Here is a 20,020-nt window from a genome sequence, read left to right as displayed (position 1 = left end):
TACACGCTCAAAGCCTGAATGTGTGCTCTGTATTTTAAGCTCCTTCTTCCATGGCTCTGGATGATTAATCCTTTTTTGATTTTGCTTTTATTTTTTGTGAGACAGAGTCTCACTCTCACTCACTCTGTCGCCCAGGCTGGAGTGCAGTGGTGCAATCTTGGTTCACTGCAGTCTCTGCCTCCCAGGTTCAAGCAATTCTCCTGCCTCAGCTTCCCAAGTAGCTGAGATTACAAGTGCATGCCACCACGCCTGGCTAATTTTTGTGGTTTTAGTAGAGATGGGGTTTCACTATGTTGGCCAGGCTGGTCTTGAACTCCTGACCTCGTGATCCGCTCACCTCGGCCTCCCAAAGTGCTGGGATTACAGGCATGAGCCACCGGGCCCGGCCTGATTAATGGTTTTATTTGAAATCAGAAGGCATTTATTTTCACTGTTGATTCATCCCGTGTAACTAGCATGTCATTTATAGCCTAGCAAGGACTGCTCAGCATGGATGTGGTAGTTCTTGAAATAATATCATTTTTTCATGCACATGATATAACCCACCCCTTGCACAATCCTGTAAGACAGCATTGTTCTCACTTTACAGTCAGGGAAATTTAGGCTCAGAGAGCTTCCCTGAGGTGACCCCAAGTTGTGCTACAAGTGGCAGAGCTGGCCAGGCATGGTGGCTCACGTCTGTAATCCTAGTGCTTTGGGAGGCTGAGATGGGTGGATCACTTGAGGCCAGGAGTTCAAGACCAGCCTGGCCAACATGATGAAACCCAATCTCTACTAAAAGTACAAAAATTAGCCGGGTATAGTGATGGGCACCTCTGGTCCCAGCTACTCAGGAGGCTGAGGCAAGAGAATTGCATGAACCCAGGAGGCAGAGGTTGCAGTGAGCCCACGTTGTGTCACTGTACTCCAGCCTGTGCAACAGGGTGAGACTCCATCTCAAAAAAATAAAATAATATGATACAAAGTAAGTGGTAGAGCTGCAACCCAAGCTCTTGTTTTTCTGCCACTAAGACCAGTGTGCTTTTTCCTGGCCTCCCTGGACCTTGCAGTTGAAAGCCTATGTGCTCTAGTGAGCCGAGACCATCCCCTCGTTGACTGTGTGTGTTCTCTGGCCTACACAGTGAGCCCCAGCAAGGAGATAAAGATCGTGTCTGCAGTGAGGAGGAGCAGCATGAGCAGCTGTGGCAGTAGCGGCTACTTCAGCAGCAGCCCCACCCTCAGCAGCAGCCCCCCTGTGCTCTGCAACCCCAAGTCTGGTGAGTGCCCAAAAGGTGGCCCCATTCCTAAGACTGTGGGGACTTGGGCAGGTCTCTGGGAAGCAGAATCTGAGATAGCGGGAGACTAGTGTGTGGGTTCTAATAAGTTAGAGCATGCTCTTGGGGTCCACACATGTTGAATGAAGGGAAGGAAGAATTGGGCTGAAGGAGAAATTGGGTTGTAGCCCAGTCTCAGTGAAGGCTGTCATTGACCCAATAAGACCTCAGGAGCTGGGATGGCCCTCCCAAGTTGCCTGGAGTTGTGTTGAGGGGGCTGGGCCTTTAGATCCATGTGTTGGCCACTTACTAGATATTGGCTGCCCCTGGGAGGAGGGCATGACCTTGGGCGAAGCAGTTGTCTTCAGAGAGATGGTCCCCAAGACAGCTGAGGGCTGTCACCATGCCATTAGCACTCCCTGAGCTGGGAGGAGTTCCTGAGCCCTGAAGGGGGTTTTGGTCAGAGTGTGTAACAGTGTTCACAGCAGGGGAAACAGCACTTCCCCCGAATGCAGCCGATGCAAAGATCTGTTGGGGCCCAACACCCTTAAGGAAGAAGCATGGATGTGTGCAAACCCAACTATCCCTGGAATTGACCCTGGGTGCCTTGTGGTTTCAAAATCTGCTCCTCAACCTCCATGGCCTTTATATTCCAGGAAAAAAATCTAGGCACAAAGATTGTTGGTGAACATGTACTTAGAAACAATCCTTCTTCCACCCAATCAGTTAACCCCCCAGAAACTGGTAATCCATTGAAGCTACCCTTTCTCACCATCCCTTACCCATCTCATGTCCTCACTGTTCTCCTTGCCAGGATGAGGACATGTGGTCCATCACTACAGCAACTGCCAGAAAACACTCTCAGACCCATTTGTTTAAGGCACTGTCCAGTTTGTCACCTTCAAGGAAGAGGCTCTGTTCCTTTTGTTCATGTTGTTTCCTCATTATTAGATCTTGGGGATACAAAGATGACAGGTCACAACCCCCAACTCAATGAATACACCACCTCTTTGGAGAACAAAACAAAATATTTCATGTTAGTAAGAAAAAGGACTAATCGATGTGGTTCAAAAGGCTTTGAGAGAAGACTCTGTCGTCTAATGCTATTATCTAGGAAGGTGGCTCTTTTTCCTGATCTAACTTTTTTTCTTTTTTTGCTGCCTTCTGGAGAGTTAGCGGCAGGAATAAATGTAACCTGTAAGTGAATGAAGAAACTTGCTTCCACACTGTACTGGCTGAAGAGTCGTTGAGTGCTAGGTTTTTCAATTCCTGCAGTTTGCTGATAAAGCAGAATGAAAAAGGAGAACTGAATTCTTAGAAATGGGATGTCTGAAGGCTTCATAGAAATCTGACAGGCATCCTCAAAGTTAAAAGCAAAAGATCTCAGTTTCAATAAAAGGGTCAGTGGTGCCATAACCATTTTACATGTTTTTGATTGCTTATGATGGAATATGAAAAAAGTGTTAATTACTGAAATTAGCAGCAAAATCCGTGTTCTCTGAGGTAAGTTAGTATTGTTTCCTCTTTCTCCTTGCCTCTGGGTCAAAGGGAAGAGTTTACTGTTAGGCAGGCAGAAGAGAAAGGTCTTGTTTCCTTTCGTGGGTCTCCAAGGACAAGAGCTGTCAGGACTGAGCTGTGGTTTGTAAATCCCACATCTTACCCATAGTTTGACAAGCTTCTCTCTCACTCTTGAGAGGGTTCCCAAGACCTCGTGAGCTCATCTGTGATTTTTTTTTTTTTTTTTTTCACAAGCAGATGATCAGGCCTTCACGGTGATGCATTTAAAAATTAATTATCCTAAATATACCAGGATATGTTTTTTAGTACTGTATATAAATGCCCTAAGCCAGACACAAAAAAAACAGTACTAAAGATATTGATGTTATCGGTATCATTGTAATAAGCAAATAAGCTTCCAAGGATATGAAAAGAAAAAAGCTTTTCCTGGGCCTCAAAGTTTCTATATTTTTCGACATGATAAAGAGGAGAGAAGTGCATTAAAATGAATGGTCAGCACTGCTGCCAAATAGTACAGTGTGATTCATGTATCCAAATTCATAAGACCCCTGAGGGTTTATGGGGAGTGGAGAGAGTTATCTGACAGGGAATAAAAAAGATCTCAGTCCTCAAATATTGACCACTTTTCTCATCTCCCATCCATCTGCTGAGAGATACTATTTCCATCTTGATGTTTGACCTACTCCCTCTTGTTTAGTGACCATAAATTAATTTTCACTTTCATGAGATTTCTGAAAGCAAAGGTGATAAGATCAGCAAACTGTCACCTCAACAAGAAGCACTGGATTGCCTTTCACTGAGAGGGTGCTTGTCAGGCCAGAAGGCCACGCATGTAACCAGCGGGCAAGGCCCAGATGCCTGGTGGATCATCAGGCCTCTCCCCACGCTCCCTTTCCTTGTCTGCTGCGCACTCATTCCAGAACTGGTACCTGACCTCTGACTCTCACCAGCAAAGGGGATCGGAGGATGCCACTTCACCAGGTTAGGCCCCGTGGCTGGGGCTTTTCTGTTTATCTGTGGCACTTCAAGTTCACGATGTCTACAGAGCTGGTTTAGAATGGTCCCTGTCCCCTGACCCCCTGGCTATTTGGGGAGGATATGACAGCCCCTCTCCAGTTCTTAGTGAGCACAGGATGGATGGGGAGGTTCATTATCAGTGGGTTTTAGGCAGCCACAAGTCAGGAATTGGCTGCTGTCTGCTGTCTTGGTAGGCAACAGCAGAGAGCTGATGTGAGGAGGACGGCATGCCACTATCTTCCTGAGCTTCTAGACCCTTTCTTTTGCTTTCAGGACAGCATGGCCCAGAGTGAGTGTGGCACAGTAGCTGAGAGTGTGGGCGCTGGTGTCTCATGCCTGAGTTTGATTCTACTTCTGCCACCCATTAGCTCTGGAACCTTGGACACAATCAATTTAACTTTTCTAAGGTTGTTTTTGCAGTTATAAAATGGGGATAACAACGATCCTAACTCGTTCATTCTTGTGATGATTAAGTGAGTTAATATATTCACATCACCTTGCATGGTGCCTCTCTAGCACATGTTAAATACTCCGAAAAGCTCACTAGCATTATTACTCAGGGCAGAAAGCAGTGTGTACATGCAGTCCTAGGTGTTAAGAAGGAAATGAGTCTGGGTGGCTCATGCTTGTAATCCCAGCACTTTGGGAGGCTGAGGCGGGCGGATTGCCTGAGGTCACGAGTTCAAGACCAGCCTGGCCAACATGGTGAAACCCTGTCTCTACTAAAAATACAAACATTAGCCAGATGTGGTGTTGGGTGCCTGTAATCCCAGCTACTCAGGAGACTGAGGTGGGAGAATTGCTTGAATCCAGGAGGCGGAGGTTGCAGTGAGCCGAGATCGCATCATTGCACTCCAGCCTGGACGACAAAGGCAAAGCTCCGTCTCAAAAAAAAAAAAAAAAAAGAAAGAAAAAAAATTGACCTGTCCTCTTATCCCCACCCCCGGCACTCTTGCTTTCCTTCCCTTTCTTTTTTTCCTTAACTTTGTAAGGTAGGTTTAGGGTTATGTATGTTTGCTGCTATTTTCTGTCTCCACTCAGCTAAAATATAAACTGTGAGGCAGGGATCTTTGCTACTTTTTCTCACTGATGGTCACCTATGAGATATCAATAAATAGCTGCTGAATACATGGATGGAGGACTTGGAAGTGCTTATGTCTTGACATTATGTTTGTCTGACAGTGCTGAAGAGACCAGTCACCTCTGAGGAACTCCTTACTCCCGGGGCTCCGTATGCAAGGAAGACATTCACGGTAGGCTGATGGTCTGGCCTGTTTCTCCTGTGCTGCCCATTTTTCTGCACCGTGTCCATGTGTCAATGGGTAGCTTATAGACTGACCTGAAAACTGTTTTTCTAGTTTTCTTTTGTTTTAGCATAATTATGGTAATAGGCTTTCTTGACCTTAAGGCACTAAGATGCATTAGGACTTCACAGGCTTTATTATTCATATAGCATTTAACATTTTTTTGATGTGTTCTTTGTTAAAGAAAAGATTTCCATTATGCGCTTATTCTAATTTAATTGCAAATTTTAAGATTGGCATCATTGGCACTTGCATTTGCCTTAAAATCTAATAATTTTAGATTTTATTTCCCACCATTAGTAATTTAAATTATTATTAGATTTTATGGCAAATGGAAGTGCCAATGATGCCAATAATCCCTTCTGCATTATAATTAATTCTAGACGTTATTTAAAACATGAGGGGAGTGTTAAGGTAGAGAAAGGAAACTGTGGGATAAATTGTTCTACCGTAGGCAGGGTGCTTCAACAATGTGAGCATGCCTTGAGGTACACAAGCCTCTGACTTGCTGTGAGCAGCTCGGACACCCTGCCCCTTCTTGGAGGTCCTTTAGGTTCCTTCTGCCTGCGTTGGATTTCTTCAAATGGAATGAAAGTGCTCCTCTCAGCATCACCACCCCCACTCCCCTTCCCATGTCTCCTTCTGTCAATCTCCTCAAATTCACATTCATATCCTCTTCCAAACACTTCTACTCCTCCTTCATCTTCTAACGTTAGTGGCATTACATCAGGCTGGGGGAGAATTCTATCCACACTCAGTCACGCAGCAAACATTTGCTAAGGGCCGCTTCACATTCTGAATGCTGAGGAGTTAACAGGAGAAAGGCACTGATAACACGTCTGTACCAGAGGAAAAGATAAACTGTACCTTCGGAAGTGAAATTGAGTATAATATGCAAATAACTGCAAACTGTAAAGTAATGGAAGTGCATGAAAATCTTGAGCATTTCCACAAAAATTTTCATTTACCTCCCTGTTTCTCCCTGTTTTTCCTCAGTCTCCAGCATTGAAGAGAGAGCAGATTGTATTTTGAAAGTATTTGTTTTTGATTTTTAATTTAAATGCCAACATGGTTAGTAACTGATTGTGAATGTGTTTCAGCTGTGTTTTGGTTGGGCTATGTGTGAAAGACGTGGCTAGCAGCTGTCCAGGGAATGAAACTGCCAGCTGTAATAATGATTTCTATAGAAAAGGCCTTCTCTAATTCCGAACAACTTTTGGTTTAGAGTCTACTTGTACACTGTACATTGTGAACTTTATGTACTTTTTCAATTTTTTCCCCCTTGGTGGAGAATATTGTGTTTTTAGAAAGCCAAGTCTAAGCTGGGCGTGAGGGCTCATGCCTGTAATCCCAGCACTTTGGAAGGCTGAGGCGAGCAGATCACCTGAGCTCAGAAGTTCGAGACCAGCCTGACCATCATGGTGAAACCCTGTCTCTACTAAAAATACAAAAAATTAGCCAGGCGTGGTGTTGTGTGCCTGTACTCCCAGTCACTTGGGAGGCTGAGGCAGGAGAATCACTTGAACCCGGTAGTGGGAGTTGCAGTGAGCTGAGATTGCACCACTGCACTCCAGCTTGGGTGACAGAACAAGACTCTGTCTCAAGAAGAAAAAAAAAAAAAAAAGAAAAGAAAAGAAAAGAAAGCCAAGTCTCTTCATTTCTCACCATTAGTAATTTAAATAATTATGCTAGACTTTCATGACATTGCAGGATCAAGAGTGTATCATTTGGATACTGGGGAAAAGAACAAAGAGTAGAAACTGTGTCCGGAGAGACATTTCAACCATGTTATGACTTTTTCTAAACCTTCTATTGGAGTCTGACATTACATTGTATAACAGCCTAAGAAAGAGAACATCGTCCAGTTGTTTATTGAATCATGCCCTCACGGGAGCATCTTCTTTCTGCCAAATAGGTTAGTTTTTTTTTACCACCTTTTCTACAGGGAGATGCCTGGGTTTGTGATAGAAGCAGTGTTCCAATCCCCTGGCAGGGGAGAGAGAAACGGAGGAAAATATGTCATGGTGCATACTTAATCCTGGGCTGGTTTTCTCTCCCTCAGAAGAATACGCAAATTGCCGGAGACAGTCGGCTGCTTGCTAACTGTGGTTTTCCTCTCTAGATTGTTGGTGACGCGGTTGGCTGGGGTTTTGTGGTGCGAGGAAGCAAGCCATGCCACATCCAGGCTGTAGACCCCAGTGGCCCTGCAGCCGCAGCAGGAATGAAGGTACTAACGGGTCTTTCTCACTCTCTTTTATAACTGTCTTGGGTTCTTCATGCCAAATTGGCCATGATTCTTACTAGGGATCCAAATCCATCTTATTTTGTGTCCTTTTCTATTTCTGCCCTCTCTTTCTTGTTCTCCAAAGTCTTTAACCTTTCCCTGGGTCTTCCCTCTCCTCTAATAAACATTTAGAAGTATCTAGCCGGGCGTGGTGACTCACACCTGTAATCCTAGCACACTCGGAGGCCAAGGCGGGCAAATCACTTGAGGTCGGGAGTTCAAGACCAGCCTGGCCACCATAGCGAAACCCCATCCTTACTAAAAATACAAAAATTAGCCAGGTATGGTGGCGCACACCTGTAATCCCAGCTACTCAGGAGGCTGAAGCAGGAGAATTGGTTGAACCCAGGAGGCAGAGGTTGCAGTGAGCCAAGATCGTACCACTGCACTCCAGCCTAGGTGACAAAGCGAGACTCTGTCTCTAAAACAAAACAAAACAACAACAAAACAACATTTAGCAGTGTCTAAATACCTGTAGCTTAATTTCATTATTTGATGCCATGTGTACTTTTTCTCCCTAAGTGTTTTGGCTTCACTTTTGTCAAATTTCCTTTTCCCTTTCTGAATGGGGTTAAAATGAAGTCAAGCACATATGATATAGGAACCAGGAGAGCAAGTTTTCCTATCTCCCTGGTGTTTGGAGGTTTGGTCTCCAAACCTCCCCTGGTGTTTTACATGTTCCCCCTCAACCAATACTGAGTTTGAAAAATTATGTATTTCCCTTTGCTTAAATCTTTATGTAAGAACTCCAATGCTTCTATTCTATGCAAGGTATATTCCTGTGGGGTTTATGTATCTAGTAGCACATACTAGACCATACGACATAGCCAATATTGAGAAAAAGAAAACAAAAGCCATGAAATTTGGAAGAGATCTGGAGATCTAGATCTTGGTCCTGTTAGTTACTAGCTTGTTGACTTTGAATAAGTTTTATAATATCTCAGAGTCTGTTTTCTCCTCTCTGAAATGACAGTCATACTATTTCCCATTGTTTTATGGATTAAATGTGTGGAAACCTTGATAAAGTACAAAGAGCTACACAAACATCAATTCATTATTGAATGAATTATGGAAGATTTTTAAAAATAACTTTTACATATTTACTAAAATGATACATCTATGTGCCAGGTATGGTGGCTCATGCCTGTAATCTCAGCATCTTGGGAGGCTGAGGCGGGTGGATAACTTTAGGTCAGGAGTTCAAGACAGGCCTGGCCAACATGGTGAAACCCAGTCTCCACTAAAGATACAAAAAATTAGCCAGGCGTAGTGGCTCACTCCTGTAGTCCCAACTACTCAGGAGACCGAGGCAGGAGAATTGCTTGAGCCTGGGAGGCAGAGGTTGCAGTGGGCTGAGATCAGACCCATGTATCCCAACCTGGGTGACAGAGCCTGAGACTCTGGCTCAAAAAAAAGAAAAAAAAAGACACATACAGTCAAGAAGATCTGGAAAATATATGCGAGCAGGAAAAAAAGTAAAATTACTTCTAATCTTCCCTAACTCAGAGATGACTACTGTTAACATTTTTTAAGCAGCTTTGATAATTGGCATCCTATAAAATGTAGCCATTAACATTTTGATTTATATTCTTCTAGACTTCTTGTGTGTATATATATTATATACATTGTTTTTATTTAAGAGGATGTTGAGGTGTTTTGCTTTGATATACCTTTATATAGCATAGCTTTGTTCTATTGTCTGTGAAATGTTTCATAAGAGGATATTTCTGTCTTGATTATCTGAAACCGTAAGAGGATGCAGAAGGCTTAAAAGCTAAAGATCATTCCCCTGTTCATTTATTTGATACTTTCATCCTCTTCTATCAGCCTTTTCCTAGAGTAGCAATAAGCATGATTGGGATCTCCGCCTCTCAAATTTCCAGCATGAGCTCTCTGGCATTGGTTTGCATGCTGGAAAAAATAAGTGGGCAACAGAAAATGGCTCAAGAAAGCAAAGAGCACCTTTACTGCCTGCTCAGGTATCAGCACGGGTGTGATTAGGGGCTGCCTCCACCTTTTGATTTGAACACCTCACTCATGTCGGGGAGGCACAGGCCCTGGGGTCCTGTGCTCCGGGGCAGCCATGTAAGCCCTGCTGGCTAAGGCAGTGTGTGGCAGAGCCCTTTTACCTTCCCAAGACTGCAGCAGGCACAACACCAAAGCAACTCAGAGTAGGAATGTTGGCCGGGCTCATAAAAAAGCAAGCATTTGCATCTATGCCGAGGCTGAATTTTTCATTTTCTAATGGAACTCTTGGCTGGGGAAGAATTTTATATTTTATTTCCACAATAAAGTACCTACTATAAATTTATTTTGGCACAGTGCTTCAGTTCTGAGTGTGTACTCACTAGCATGATGCTTTGGCTTAAAAGAGCATTTCTTTTGAGGAAAGCAATGAATTTATTTACATTGCAACTAAAGACCTTGTTTTGTTTAGCCAAGTGTACAGTGAAATTAATCGATTTTAGTTTATCTTTGTTGATGTACATACATCACCATTCTGGGCAATGTCAACTGATTAACTCTTTAATGTATATACCCTGACTGATGTTTTACCTTATATATTTTTTCAATTTCATAAGCTAATGCCTCATATGGTTTATATGTTTAGTTTCTTCAGAGGTACACAGTGGTTTTCTTATGTTATAGAGCTTTACAGAGTTCATTAGAGCAGCCTTTCCATCATTGTATTATTACACAGCTCTCTGGTCCAGCAAAACATCTGTCCTGAGGTTCTCTGATCAAAGCAGTTTTAAACTGCCACATACTTTATCCCCCTCTTAGAAATTCACAAAGCACATTAGTATATTGAAAATTCTGACAAACCTGGCAAGAAGAAAAAAAAGCTTGTTTAAATTGCTTAACGTAACATTTTGTCATTTAAGAGAAACACACAAAAGGAAACTTTTATCAGCGTTGTTGTTAAGATATAGCCCTGAAACTCTTCTAAGAAGATGCTTTTGACCAAACTGCATTGGAATTAATATAAAGTCACCACTTAATGACAGGGTTATGTTCTGTGAAATGGGTTTTAAGGCGATTTTGTATTTGTGTGACCATCATGGAGTGTACTTATACAAACCTGGATGGGACAGCCTACCACACACCTAGATATAGCCTATCGCTCCTAAGCTATAAACACTGTACAGCGTGTTACTGTACTGAATACTGTAGGCAATTGTAACACAATGGTATTTGTGTGTCTAAATATAGAAAAAGGTCCATGACAACTATGATGTCACTGGGCAATGGGAATTTTTTTTAAAGCATTCTCTCTCAATTTTTTTTTTTTTTTTTTTTTTTTTGAGATAGAGTCTGGCTCTGTCACCCAGGCTGGAGTGCAATGGCACAATCAATCTCGGCTCACTGCAACCTCCGCCTCCCGGGTTCAAGCAATTCTCCTACCTCAGCCTCCCAAGTAGCTGGGACTACAGGTGTGCACCACCACGCCCAGTTAATTTTTGTATTTTTAGTAGAGACAGGGTTTCACCATTTTGGCCAGGATGGTTTCGATCTCTTGACCACCATGCCCAGCCAAATTTTTCAGCTTTATTGCAATCTTAAAAGATGATGGGGGGCCAGGCTCAGTGGCTCATGCCTGTAATCCCAGCACTCTGGGAGGCTGAGGTGGGAAGATCACCTGAGGTCAGGAGGTTGAGACCTACCTGACCAACATGCTGAAACCCAGTCTCTACTAAAAATACAAAAATTAGTTGAGCATGCTGGTGGGTGCCTGTAGTCCCAGCTACTCAAGAGACTAAGGCAGAAGAATCGCATGAACCTGGGAGGCAGAGGTTGTAGTGAGCCAAGATCACGCCATTGCACTCCAGCTTGGGCGACAAGAGGGAAATTCCGTTTCAAAAAAAAAAAAACGATGGGACCACCATCATATATGCAGTTCGTAGTTGACTGAAACATCATTATGCAGTGCATGACTATACAGAGAATACATTTTTAGTATTACTGTTTGTTGGTTAAAAGGACAGCAAACACTATGTCCTTCCGTATAGTTTAGCTGTTTATATTCATTAGAAATTATTTTGTACATTATTTTCTTACCTAAAACACTAACTCAGTTTTTTCCTATTTTACCATTTGTCATAGAATAATTTCACTTACAAAGAAGCCATTTGTATAATCTAATCGTAAAGGCTTGTTCCCAGCAACCTGTCATTGCTGATACTTTCAACTCGGAAAACTGCAGAGTTTGGGGTGTGTAGTCCTCAAGAGGGTCCTGGGGTGCCCTGTGGGAAGGATCCTCCCACTTGGGCACTGATTAACCTGCGAGGTCTGGGTGGTGGAAATTGTCCAACATCCTGACCACATGCCTCCTTTTGGCATCTCTGACTGTCCAGAGCTAACCTAGGATAGTGTAAAGTGCCTCAGTGTCCCTTCCTACACTGAATGTTGGGCTCTTCCTTTAGTCAGGGTTCTCATTTTCTCCAGGTTTTGAATGGGGGCAGAGCCCTGTATCTGGGCCGATGTGGCTGCTCCATCCAGTGAAATTTTTATACTTTTGCTATGACTACTTTTTTTTTTTTTTTTTTTTTTGAGATGGAGTTTCACTCTTGTCGCCCAGCCTGGATTGCAGTGATGCCATCTCGGCTCACTGCAACCTCCACCTCCTGGATTCAAGTGATTCTCCTGCCTCAGCCTCCCAAGTAGGTGGGATTACAGGCATGCGCCACCATGCCCGGCTAATTTTACGCATTTTTAGTGGAGATGGGGTTTCACCATGTTGACCAGGCTTGACCCAGCATCTTTGAATTTGAGTCATTCTTATTTTGAAAGTTCCTTTACTTAAAAAAAAAAAATCTGTAAACCTTGGGCTTGGAGGACTTTTGTCTGGCACTACAATTCTAGAATGGAGCGTGAAATATGGAAATCATCAAAAGTTTGATCAACCCATGCAATGCATTTACATCGAGAAGTTGTTTCCTGCATTTTTCCTTTGATGACTTTTCACTCATCCTTGAAGAATTTTATATCCAGGGCTTCTGATTTCCTTTCAATGCAGAGGGGAAAGGAACAAACAAGAGAAGGAACTTTCTCTTCTCTGTACCCGACCCTGTGCCGTGCGAGGCTCTTTCTCTACAGGAGCTCATTTAATGTCAGCATCCAAATACTCATGTCCTAGAGGAACAAATCATTCCAGGAGGAAAAAATTCTGTCTCTTTTCTCTTTGCTGCTACTTTGAAAGGGAAGCCAGTTCCTTCCCCAAGCTATTTTTTTTTTCCTTTTCTTAGATGGAGTCTCACTCTTGTCACCCAAGCTGGAGTGCAGTGGTGTGATCTTGGCTCACTGCAACCTCCACCTCCCGGGTTCAAGCGATTCTTCTGCTTGAGCCTCCCGAGTAGCTGGGACTACAGGCATGTGCCACCACACCTCATTTTGTATTTTTAGTAGAGACAAGTATTCACCATGTTGGCCAGGCTTGTCTCAAACTCCTGACCTCAAGTGATCTGCCCACATTGGCCTCCCAAAGTGCTAAGAATAGCTACAGCTATTCTGTAGGTTACAGTATAATGAATATTGTGTAAACATTGGTTTCATGTTACAACCTTGAATGATATAATCTTTTTTTTTTTTTTAAATCACATCAAATCTAAACCCATTTCTGGACCATACTATCTATGATTACCTTGTTTTACATGATCCTCTAGAAGACATCCTCTGCTTTAGTCAGGGAGAATTTTTACATTTCAGGAGTACATCATGATTATGCCTATGTCTGCCTATTAAAGAAAATCTAATTAAGTGACTCAGGCACTCACAATACTCTAATGGCTCCCTATTACAATAAGAATAAACTCAGATGTTTTCTGTGGTCTACAAAGTCTGTAATCTGGGCCCTACTTATATCTTTATCTCCTTCCCTGCCTTTATCTCTGTTCCTCCCAGATACTGGGTTTGCTCCTACCTAGGGCTGAATAGCTGGTTCCATTGTTGTCCTTCAAGTCTCAGATTAAATGTTAATTTTTCAGAGTAACCTTCCTCGAATACCCTGTGATATTCCTCCTGTCTTTCTCCAATTACTTCTCCTCGTATCACCATGTGGTCTTAGTTATTTTAGGCTGCTATATAGAATTGATGGCTTAAATGATAAACATTTGTCTGGGAAGTCCAAGATGAAAGTTCTGGCAGACTCGGTGTTTGGTGAGGGTCTACTTTCTGGTTTGCAGTTGGTCATCTTCTTGCTATATCCCAACAATGATGATATGGCTCCAATGAGTGGAGGAACACCAGGTTCTTTATCTTGAGTCAAATTGGAAAAAACGACATGGCCACGTGTGGAGTGGTTTTAAGAAGTAGAGAGTCTAATAGGCAAGAAAGATGGGAGGAGGCCAAAATAGATGCTCCCCCATGCAGAGACAGAGGGAGGGGGGCTCCACAGCCAAAAGAGGAGACCCCAGGTGCCACAAATACCAGCCAGTTTTATAAGAAGGTGGGCGGAGGTGTTGTCTGATTTCCACAGGGCTCAGGGGATTGGTTTGACAAGGCATGTCATTCACGTAGCCCGAAAAAGCTGGCCCTCCCACCCTAGTCTTTTAATATGCAAATGCAGGGCACCATGATGTTCTACACACATTGGAATAGGTGGGGGCAGCCATGTTGCCAGGAGCGTGTGTCGCAAGGACAAGAAGGCCAGGGAATCGCCATGTTTGGCTGGACCCAGTTTCTAATGGCCGCCATTTGCATGTTAAAGGTTGCTGGCCTGGCTGTAAGAGCTGCTTTGAAAATGAAACTTCCCTAGGACCGCTTTTCCTCTCTATCTGCCTAAAATAACTTCTTAGTAACTCTTACAACAGTGATATAGTACAGAGAGAGCAAGAGCAAGTTCTCCAGTCTGCTTATAAAGGCACTAATCCCATTCATCAGGGCTCAACCCTCATGACCTCATTTCCTCCCAAGGCCCCACCTTCTAATACCATCACGCTGGGGGTTAGAATTTCAATGTATCAAAAAAAAAGGTTGTTTTTTTTTTTTTTTTTTTTGAGATGGAGGTTCGGTCTTGTTGCCCAGGCTGGAGTGTAATGGCCCGATCTCAGCTCATCGCAACCTCCGCCTCTCCAGTTCAAGTGATTCTTCTGCCTCAGCCTCCCAAGTAGCTGGGATTACAGGTGTGCAACACCATGCCCAGCTAATTTTTTTGTATTTTTATTAGAGACAGGGTTTCACCATGTTGGTCAGGCTGGTCTCAAACTCCTGACCTCAAGTGATCCACTTGCCCCAGCCTCCCAAAGTGCTGGGATTACAGGTGTGAGCCACAATGCCTGGCCATGGAATTTTTTTTTTTTTTTTTTTTTAAAGAAAGAGTTAAACCTTGTCACACAGTCAGGAGTGCAGTGGCCTGAACATGGCTCAATGCAGCCTCCATCTCCTGGACTCAAGCGATCCTCCTGTCAGCCTTCCAAGTAGCTTGGACCACAGGCACATCATGCCACCATGCCTGGCTAATTTTTGTACATTTTGTAGAGATGGAGTTTTGCCATGTTGCCTAGGTTAGTCTCAAACTCCTGAACTCAAGTGATCTGCCTACCTCGGGATACCAAAGTGTTGAGATTACAAGCTTAAGCCATCACGACCAACCTCAATGTATGAATTCTGGGAATACACAAACGTTCAGTCTGTAACACCTGTCTTATTGTCTCCATCATATTTTTTAGAATCTGATTGTATATATTTATATGTTACTTGTCCATCTGTTTTCAAGGACTGTCTAAATGTAGAGCCCTTGTCTGTCTTAACTACTATATTCTCAATACCTAGCACAATTCTTGGCATTTAGTAAGTGCTGGAAGCAAATTTACTAAATGATTCAATGAACTGATACTTCCAAAGAAAGGCTAAGGGAATATACTTAGTGATCACCAGCATTGTGTCCCCATGAACTCTTACTGTTCCAACAACTGCTGAAGGTGGGTAGGTAGTGTTCTCCTTACTTTACAAATGAGGAAACCGAGACCCAGTTTATCCTTTTCCCTAGGTCACCCAGCTTGTAAATGTCAGAGTTAGATTCAAATCTGATGTATCTCCCCCAATACCCACATGCTTCCTATTGTATTATTTCAAAAAATGCAAACCCGTGAGGTGGAGGCCAATAGATGACATATTATATTAAACCCTGAAATCCCTGGCAAACTGCTCATAGATGCATGACCTTTTGTGTCTTCCGCAGAGAGAATTTGTATTCTTGTTGGAGTGGTCACGTGTTCACCTGGGTTGACTTGAAGAAGATCAAATAAATAATTTTCATTCTTGGCATCAGCTCCTCACTTAGGTCAGGACTAGATCTACCAGGGTCATCCAAGTGAAAAATCCCAAATCCTTATTTTTGGTAGTTTAATCAAACACTTGTCAGAGCAAACCATTCAGCCTTCAAGCTCTGAAGGAATTTGAGCCCTAGTTAACAAATCAGGAACAAAAGATATCCTTGCTCTTTTCTGGAAAGTTTGTTTTTTCTTATGGGAATAATTAAATCCTGTGAGAAACAGTGTTCAAGTTTTCATGCTACCCTGCGCCAAGTCTCAGAGGGATTTCAAGCCTCCTGGCTTCTTTTCTTGTTTCCTGCCGTGATGAATTGATGGATGTGGACTTAACGGGGCCTTTTTTTCCTCTGTTTATCTGTTTCTTTGCATATTTACATAGAAACAGAACCATCTGAGTCAGAATAAAAAATTAGTGGCCATGATGTCCTTTTTTTCCTTTTCAAAATTTCTTATTTTTCATAGCAAGAAAAAAAATGTCAAAATCCTGCTTTTTGGTCTTTCCCTCTGATGGCAACATAACTGTCTATTTCATGGAATTTTCCTCCTGAACCAAGAGGGGCCAGGTTCCGAAATTAATTTGGCCAAGATAATTTGGGCACTAAAGAAGCAAATTGGCCGGGCGCGGTGGCTCAAGCCTGTAATCCCAGCACTTTGGGAGGCCTAGACGGGCGGATCACGAGGTCAGGAGATCGAGACCATCCTGGCTAACACAGTGAAACCCCATCTCTACTAAAAAAATACAAAAAAACTAGCCGGGCGAGGTGGCGGGCGCCTGTAGTCCCAGCTACTCGGGAGGCTGAGGCAGGAGAATGGCGTGAACCCGGGAGGCAGAGCTTGCAGTGAGCTGAGATCCGGCCACTGCACTCCAGCCTGGGTGACAGAGCGAGACTCCGTCTCAAAAAAAAAAAAGAAGCAAATTGTGGAGTAACTATCCACAATCCACACAAAGGAGAAAATCCCTTCTGTGATTTTTTTTCCCCTAGGACATAGATCCTGAGGTGATGTTTTAAAAATATGTAGTTGTAGACGGGGGTGGTGGCTCGTGCCTGTAATCCCAGCACTTTGGGAGGCCGAGGCAGGTGGATCACCTGAGGTCAGGAGTTCGAGACCAGCCTGGCCAACATGGCGAAACCCCATCTCTACTAAAAAATCAAAAATTAGGCAGGTGCGGTAACATGTGCCCACAATCCCAGCTACTAGGGAGGCTGAGGCAGGAAAATCGCTTGAACCCAGGAGGCGGAGGTGGCTGTGAGCCGAGATCGTGCCACTGCGCTCCAGCCTGTGCCACAGAGCAAGACTGACTCAAAAGAAAAAAAAAAAAAGTAGTTCCTTTCCAGTGGAGTTCAGGAGAGTCATATGGGATAAACGGTGTTGTTTTGTATGCAGTGCTATGTCTCACTTTTGCAGAGTTGTAGCTTCTCAGTTAACAGAAAATTATAGGGTCAGTGAGCCACTGCTCACCACTGGGCATGACTGGGAGGGGAAAGATGACCACTTTGCTGTGAAGTGGTGGCCTGAGAGGGCGTCTTCTCAGGGTCTCAGCACCGAGCCCTTTTCCGCTCTGTGTCCTTCCTTTGCAGGGATTCTTCTTCTGTGCAGGCTCTGATGCCCTCAGTAATACAGTGGTAACAGTGCACAGTTCCTTGTTCAGTCACTACTCACTGACCACTACCATGTGCTAGGCATTATATTAGATCTTCATGGGATTTATAGCCTAGAGAGGAAGAAAGACATTTTTTAAATGCACAACTTTTGGCCAGCTGTGGTGGCGCATGCCTGTAATTTCAGCACTTTGGGAGACCGAGGCGGATGGACCACTTGAGCTCAGGAGTTTGACACCAGTCTGGCCAACATGGTGAAACCCCATCTCTACTGAAAATAGAAAAATTAGCCAGGCGTGGTGGCCCATGCCTGTAATCCCAGCTACTCACAAGGCTGAGGCAGGAGAATCGCTTGAACCCAGGAGGAGGAAGTTGCAGTGAGCCGAGATTGTGCCATTGCACTCCAGCCTGGGCAACAGAGCGAGACTCTTAAATAAAATAAAATAAAATAAAATAATGCATACCTTTTAAGTGTATAGATTGGTAAGTTTGTCAGATGTGCACACTGGTGTCACTCTCAATCAGAACACAGAACACATCTGTCCCTCCAGAGGTCCCCTCGTGCCTCTTTCAAGTCAGCCTCTTTCACCAGAGGCAACCACTGATATGATCCTATCACAAGAAATTAGTTTAGGCTCTTAGAATCAGACAGAATCCTGGCTCCACTCCTCATGCCTGTGTAACTTTTGGCAAATTGTCTTGTTTCTCTGGGCTTCCTTCTCATCTGTTAACTAGGGATATGTGTGGTGTCTTCCTCATAGGGTCGCTGAGGGATTAAAGGAAATAATGCATGCAGGGCCCCTCCTGCTGGTCAGCCATGTCGTCCTTCCCTCCTTCGCCACAGTCTGAATACATGGGCACATCTCAGAGGCACAACCAGTTTGTGAAATAAATCTGAGTAATTATTCAGTCTTGGAAATATGTCTTGAGTTCTCTGAGGTTCAGCTTTCCCAGATCGAGTTGCCCTCTGCCCTGTCACCCTAGAATCCTGCCTACTCCTTTCATGTCCCCCAAGTTCCTGTTCCTAACTTCATCTAAGTCACTGCCACACTGCTCGTTACTGAGGACCAGGGTCCTTTCTGACTGATTTCATGGAATTCACCTTCATCCCGGTATCCCCCATCACCAGCACTACATGTTCTCCCACTTTCCAAAATCTCCAGAAGTGTCTCTGACTTCTCCTGCCAGTTCTTCCCATTTTTTTATTTGTTTGTTTTTTCTTGCTTATTTGTTTGTTTTGAGACAGAGTCTCACTCCATCACTCAGGCTGGAGTGCGGTGGCATGATCTCGGCTCACTACAACCTCTGCCTGCCGAGTTAAAGTGATCCTCCTTCCTCAGCCTCTCAAATATAGCTGGAACTACAGGCACATGCCAACACACCCAGCTAATTTTTGCATTTTTAGTAGAGACGGGTTTTCACCACGTTGGCCAGGCTGGTCTCAAACTCCTGAGCTCAAGTGATCCACCTCCCTCAGTCTCCCAAAGTGCTGGGATTACAGGCGAGAGAGACCACACCCAGCTTGTTTTGTTTTTTGAGACAGGGTTGCATTTTGTCACCCAGACTGGAGTGCAGTGGTGTGAACATGGTTCACTGCAGCCTCCACCTCCTGGGCTCAAGCGATCCTCCCACCTCAGCCTCCCAGGTAGCGGGACTACAGGCATGAGCCATCACATCTGATCTCCTTCTCATTCTTTTCATCTGACACATCACATCCCCTTTGCCTTATAGCCCATATCTGTGTTCATTAGGGCTTGAGTTTCTAGTTTGTGACTGGCAGGAGGGCCACTGCCAAAGAGCCCTGCCTTAAGTGTCAGATGTGGGGGGGGGGGGGTTGAGTCTTAGCTTCACGACTTTTATAGGACCAAAAATAATTACTTAAACTAATAATTTTTATATTATTAGTTATTTTAACTAATTTTAAATAATAATTAAAATAATTACTTAATCTAAGCCTCAAATTCTTCACCCTTAAAATGATGCTGGCCAGACACGGTGGCTCATTCCTGTAATCCCAGCACTTTGGGAGGCCGAGGCAGGTGGATTACTGGAGGTCAAGAGTTTGAGACCAGCCTGGCCAATGTGGCGAAACCCTGTCTCTACTAAAAATACAAAAAATAGTTGGGCATGATGGCATGTGCTTTTAATCCCAACTACTCAGGAGGCTGAGGCAGGAGAATCACTCGAACCCAGGAGGCAGAGGTTGCAGTGAGCTGAGATCACACCACTGCACTCCAGCCGGGGTGACATAGCGAGTCTCAAAATAAAATAAAATAAAATAAAATAAAATAAAATAAAATAGGGCTGGTAATAGTCATGATTAAATGGAATATGTGGGCTGGGCGCAGTGGCTCACGCTTATAATCGCAGCACTTTGGGAGGCCAAGGTGGGCAGATCACCTGAGGTTAGGAGCTCGAGACCAGCCTGGCAAACATGGCAAAACCCCATCTCTACTAAAAATGCAAAAAATTAGCTGGACGTGGTGGCAGGCACCTGTAATCCCAGCTACTTGGGAGGCTGAGGCAGGAGAATTGCTTGAACCCAGGAGGTGGAGGTTGCAGTGAGCTGCGATTGCACCACTGCACTCCAGCCTGGGTGACAAGAGCGAAACTCCATCTCAAAAATAAATGCATAAAAAATAAATGGAAAATGTGTCCTAGCTCAGTAGCTGCTTCATAATCAACAATAAATATTTCTGGGTGTCTTTTATTATATTGCTTATTATCAACAATAAATATTTCTGGGTGTCTTTCATTATATTGCTTATTTAAA

At 43.8% G+C, this 20,020-nt stretch overlaps 1 protein-coding gene across 1 annotated transcript in view; it reads left to right on the top strand.

Moving 5' to 3' along the window:
- The window catches only part of DEPTOR (DEP domain containing MTOR interacting protein), a 189,818-nt gene that overhangs the window by 135,916 nt on the left and 33,882 nt on the right, over nucleotides 1–20,020 (top strand). Inside the window, exons 6-8 of the mRNA XM_017847589.1 lie at nucleotides 1,122–1,256; nucleotides 4,971–5,041; nucleotides 7,215–7,319. Of these exons, the coding sequence (XP_017703078.1) occupies nucleotides 1,122–1,256; nucleotides 4,971–5,041; nucleotides 7,215–7,319 (311 nt within the window). The remainder of the gene's footprint in view (nucleotides 1–1,121; nucleotides 1,257–4,970; nucleotides 5,042–7,214; nucleotides 7,320–20,020) is intronic.

The sequence above is a fragment of the Rhinopithecus bieti genome, unplaced genomic scaffold (assembly GCF_001698545.2).
Source record: "Rhinopithecus bieti isolate Rb0 unplaced genomic scaffold, ASM169854v2 scaffold_28066, whole genome shotgun sequence".
NCBI classification, from domain to species: Eukaryota; Metazoa; Chordata; class Mammalia; order Primates; family Cercopithecidae; genus Rhinopithecus; species Rhinopithecus bieti.
Note: the sequence above shows the minus strand (reverse complement) of the source record. Positions and strands in the feature narration are given on the sequence as shown.